This window comes from Papilio polytes, unplaced genomic scaffold, assembly GCF_000836215.1.
Source record: "Papilio polytes unplaced genomic scaffold, Ppol_1.0 DF824024.1, whole genome shotgun sequence".
Classification (NCBI taxonomy): Eukaryota; Metazoa; Arthropoda; class Insecta; order Lepidoptera; family Papilionidae; genus Papilio; species Papilio polytes.
In genome coordinates, this window is record NW_013525180.1 from 3,162,022 (window position 1) to 3,167,172 (window position 5,151).

The 5,151-nt window shown below is 30.7% G+C and overlaps 1 protein-coding gene across 1 annotated transcript; it reads left to right on the forward strand.

The window, feature by feature from the left end:
• Window positions 1-487: 487 nt before the first annotated feature.
• LOC106100969 lies at window positions 488-4,408 on the forward strand. The gene is made up of 4 exons (XM_013280030.1): window positions 488-1,302; window positions 1,661-1,801; window positions 2,193-2,414; window positions 3,720-4,408. Exons 1-4 carry the CDS (start codon window positions 621-623, stop codon window positions 4,097-4,099), a joined length of 1,425 nt encoding a protein of 474 aa, XP_013135484.1. The 5' UTR covers window positions 488-620; the 3' UTR covers window positions 4,100-4,408.
• The last annotated feature ends 743 nt before the right edge of the window (window positions 4,409-5,151 follow it).

Below are 5,151 nucleotides of genomic sequence, written 5' to 3' on the forward strand. Positions count from 1 at the left end.
CTAAAATCAAATTGAATGATACTTGTGAAAAAGAAAATTTGAATAAGAACAATTGTTCTAAAATAAAATTGAACAATACATTTGAAAAGAGAAATTCAAATGAAAATAAATGTTCTAAAATCAAATCGAATGATATAAATAAACCAAACTTGGATGAGAACAATTGTTCTAAAACCAAATTGAATGATACATTTGAAAAGCGCAATTCAAATGAAAATAATAGTTCTGAAATAAAATTGAATGATACTTATGAAAAAGAAAATTTGAATGAGAACAATTGTTCTAAAATTAAATTTAACGAAAAGCGAAATTCAAATTCAAATAACAGTTCTAAAATAAAATTAAATGATACTTATGAAAAAGAAAATTTAAATGAGAACCATCGTTCTAAAATTAAATTTAACGAGAAGCGAAATTCAAATTCAAATAATAGTTCTAAAATAAAATTGAATGATACTTTTGAAAAGCCAAATTCAAATGAAAACAATTGTTCTAAAATAAAGTTTGATACTGTAGACAAAACAAATTTAAATGCTTCTTTTACTATCGAAAATTTCAATAATCAATCTAAAAAGAAACGAAGATCATCCAGCATTTTGTTGTTAGATGCATCTAATTCGATGACAAGCTTAAACAACACCTTTGATAAATCTGACAAACAAAATGATACCAAATCAATAAATGTGACATTCGAAAAAGAAAAACTAAACGGGACATATGACTTAGAAGACAAAAATTCATTAAAACCCAATAATAAAACATTTGACAATACAAACGATTCACATATCAGTATTAACAGCGAGGACTCTAAAACAGAAAATTTAATAAATATTACCGCAGAGTTAGTAGAGAGCAGCAACGACGAAATATCTTTTAGAAACTCACCAGTAATGGGAACTAAAAATTTAGAATTACCGTTAACACCATTCAAACGAGAAGGTACTTATACAAAGGAGAGTCCACCTTACGCTGAGAAATCAAATACACCTGACACAATATCTATAGACTCTGGAAATACAAGAAGTGATACATCATGTAGGACTCCAGATAGACGTAAAACATTACAATCACCAGGTCATACGCCATTCGTAATCAATAAAGAGAATAAAACAGTTTTTAACGTAACACGTTCTATAGAGAAATCTTTACGAAGGTCTTCATCTATGGAGCCAGCGCCCCGGGCAACCAAGGTGATGTTCTGCAGCCCCACTAACCAGGCCACCGTCAGCTCACAGATCAAACGGAAGGTGATTAAATCAAACATGAAAGGATCAAACAAAAGTTTTATTTTTGATAGCAGCAGTAAGTATTTTTATTTCTTAATAAATACTTTTCAATATAAAATACTAAGGAAAATCTACCCAAGTATTATTTCTGCATTTTATCTGAATAAAACAAAATCATCATGTAATTAGTTCTATTTTCTTATATGTATTATTTCCATGTTTTGTATGCTAAATCCAGGTAACTGAGGTTCCCACATTCTAGGGACTAGTGTAGATAACTCAAAAGCTTAATCAGTTCTGAAAGCATTATGTTAAGGATATAAAAAAGTATTTATTACTATCTCCCCCTTGATTATCAACCTGCACCCTAACAACTTAGAATAGAAAATAAAATTTTAAATGGATTGTACTTAAAATGGTTACAATATTTGTAGTGTCCGAACTCAACCGTTCTGGTCGTAAGCGATCGTACACGCAGAATGATGCGGAGGAGGTGCGCAGCAAGAGATCTAAACTAGAGGATGAGAAGAAGTCGGTTGATAGACTGTCACGTCCCAGGACATTGAGTGCTACAGGTAAAATAAAATACATTAGTTGAAAAAATCAATTATTTAAAAAAATATTAACAATGGAACATTGCTCTCTTTGTCCTCAATGATTTTATTTGATTTGTAAATTAGATTTGATATCCAAATTTTATTTTTAATCTGATTGAAGCATGGTAGATTTCTCTTTTCTTTTGTGTTTGAAAATAAATACTGTTGAGTCTAGTTTAAAAATGTTTAATAATTAAAAGTCAAACTTTATATATTTATTTGTTTATGCAAAGTTAGTTACAGCACAAAGTAAACATTTAAAAAAAAAAACCAGTTTTTTGTAATTTTCTTTCGTCTTCTATTTTTTCGATAATTCCACGTGTGACGTTTTAACCAGTATTTTATTAATGTTATTACAAATTTTTTACAGTGAAAACTTCAGAACCAGCAACACCATCAAAGAAACCTGCAAAAACAAAGCCGGAGAACAAAGTAACCCGGACTAAACTACCAAACTTCACTGCGTTACATCAGAAGCAGTTTGACAAGATGGAGTCCCTGGACCAGTGCCAGGAGAGGAAGGCGAAGCGCGCGAAGCAACTGCTCACTCCCACTGGAACTGTCAATATGCTGGAGAGAACAAGTCCTAAAGGTAATAAAATAAATTATTTACACTTACAAAAGGAATCAGCAGAGAATAACATTTGACAGTGGTAGAGCCCGCTTTAACATCTTCGCACGAATGGGTCGGCTCGCCCGGTGTAATACCACGACCACACAGAAAACAGGCGTGAAGTGGAAGCAATTCCGCGTTTCGTCTGACGAGTGTGGTGCCGGAGGCCTAATTTTAGTCCCTTTCCCTTTCCACCCTGTTCTTAAGAGGAAAGGATAGGAAGGAAAATTGGACTTGACGGAGGAGGAGACGCATAGGAAGGGTAAATATCATCTTTATGTGCGTCTCCTTCTCCGTCGATTAAGGGGAGGCAACGCATTTGCAATTGCGGATGTTTATGGGCTGTGGGCCCTCTCCATTTCGGTGGATTCAGGTGGCCGCTTGCTCGTTTGCCACCTTATATAAAAAAAAATAATAAGAATCTATGGCGGGACAAATATACTAAAATCGTACTAATATTATGAACAAGCTTTTACCCGCGACTCAGTACGCGTGAAAAAAAAAACAAGTATACAGATACAATGTTCTACATCTATGCCTTTCATCGAGATCCGTTTAACAGTTTAGGCTACATACTAACAAACATCCATCCATCTAAACTTTTACATTTATAGTAATAGTAAGATGTGAAATTTTAGATGGATGGATGTTTGTAACCTAAACTGCTAAACGTATCTAGATAAAATTTTTCAAAGATGGAAGAAAAGTCTTAAAGCAACATATTCTCAGCAATATATTACTTTAAATTGTCTACTTAATGGCTTACATAATCGTGTTTTAGATAAGATATACATATCTATCATAAACCATATCATGAATAATATTGTTAAAGATATTTTTAATAGCTCAAAACGTTGTTATCGATATCAATAAAAATAAAATGTAAAAAAAGGAAATTTAAAAAATTATTGTGAATTTTTTTTACAGCCAATAGATGGCGTTGTATTAAATTTTTTATCAAATGCCACCTTTGTAATGTTTTGGACGTATTAGCTGTGGACCGCGACACTATACGCGCGAAATAAAAAAGCTTAAATTAAAAAAAAATTAAGTTTAATTAAGATAAATTAAAAAAGCCTTTGCGTTCTAATCCAGACTATTTCTAATTTTCGCTACAAAACATTTTTTAAATTAGGAGATATGATACTCTCCAATTTATATTAGTAAGAAGTAAGATAGATATCTCTAAATTGTAATATTAGTAAGAAGTAAGGTATTATGGAGGTTTTAACAATTTTTTTCTACTTCAATTTAGCCTAACAATTTTATATTTTTTGTTTCTAGAAAAAGACACAGACTCACTTTCAAATGCTACAAAAGAGAAGCCAAAACCGAGCACACCTTCAAGAAAATCCAAAACTTTAAATCTTACATCATTAAACCCTGGATACACGAGATTTGGATTCAAATTGAACACAAGCGTGAATCCATTCAGTGTACCCAGTAAAGAAGAAGGTAAAGCGAACGAGAGTAAACTTCTTCCTTCTAGAACGGGCGCTACTTCTTCTAGAAAGGAAGCAGCGAAGCAGACGGTGATGAGGGAGAAATCTTTCACAGAACGGAACAGCGCTAAGAGGAATGACAGCAGAACTTTTATTAAGGGAGTCAGAACTAACAGGAGGTTCCAATTGCAGATGCAAATGAGAAATGTCAATATGAACTGAAAATATTAAACTGTTCAGTTTTCAGGATATAATGCTAACTTAGAATTCTAAGTTCATTTACTTAGATATGAAATCTTTGAGTTTTTGGTACTAATTAAAGTGGAGAATGAAGTTAATACGAACTCGGTTATAGAAACCGTATAATCGAATGGAATTTGAAATTAAAATAAATGCATTTGTTTTAATTTCAAAACAATTTTAAATTTTTTAACGCTGTTTGTGAAAATTGTTCAAATACCATAACTTATAGAGAAAATGATTGACATTTTCTTTATTGATTCTGTCTTTTGCCGCCAAATTGATATTAAAAAATAGATAATATTCATTTTTGACTTTTTTATTTTTTTTACTAAATTAAGCGTTTTATTATGTTTTTTAATGTAAGATTTATTGATCCGTAAAAGTTTGTCTTTTAAAAAAAAAAAACTTTGTATTGGTATTCTTTTATTGTAGATTTGCTTTTAGTAATAATTGAAATTTTGTAAAAATCTAATAAAAAGTGAATTTTGAGTTTTGTGTTTACATTTTAATGGCTCGTTTTTTTTTTTTTGTTGTCGCGGGGAATGCATTTTTTTGCAATTTTAATGGCTCATTAACCAAATAATGTAGATTTACTATTTCTTATTTTTGTTAAAGCTACGGATTTTATGTCACTAGCATAACATAGCATTTTTTCTTTTTTTTATATTGTCCAAAAATGTCTAATAAAATTAACAAACAAGACGAATATAAAGCTGTTAAAATTTTGATGCTGTAGCTATTAAAATTATGTTGTTCAATATTTAAACTGACATTAGGAATTAAAAAAATGGTAACAAACTTTGTTGCTATGTTTTAGTTTAGGACAAGCATGTGTTTTAACGATTAAACTGTTTTTGTACAATTTTTGTTTTATTTTATAAACTGGTTTCAACTATAACTTCTCACTAAAACAACGAAATGCAAACTGCGAATTTATTGTACATCAATATTTTTTGTATGGCGAGAATTATATATTCTTAAACATGTCATGGAAAACAAAACTTTACGTTAAATATTCGCAATTATTAAAA

Bases quoted from the DNA above. Each gene is read 5' to 3' on its own strand.
- LOC106100969 (XM_013280030.1), top strand. From the start codon at position 621: ATGACAAGCTTAAACAACACCTTTGATAAATCTGACAAACAAAATGAT. The intron at 1,303-1,660 runs GTAAGTATTTTT...CAATATTTGTAG, and splicing joins TTTTATTTTTGATAGCAGCA to TGTCCGAACTCAACCGTTCT. The intron at 1,802-2,192 runs GTAAAATAAAAT...AATTTTTTACAG, and splicing joins CAGGACATTGAGTGCTACAG to TGAAAACTTCAGAACCAGCA.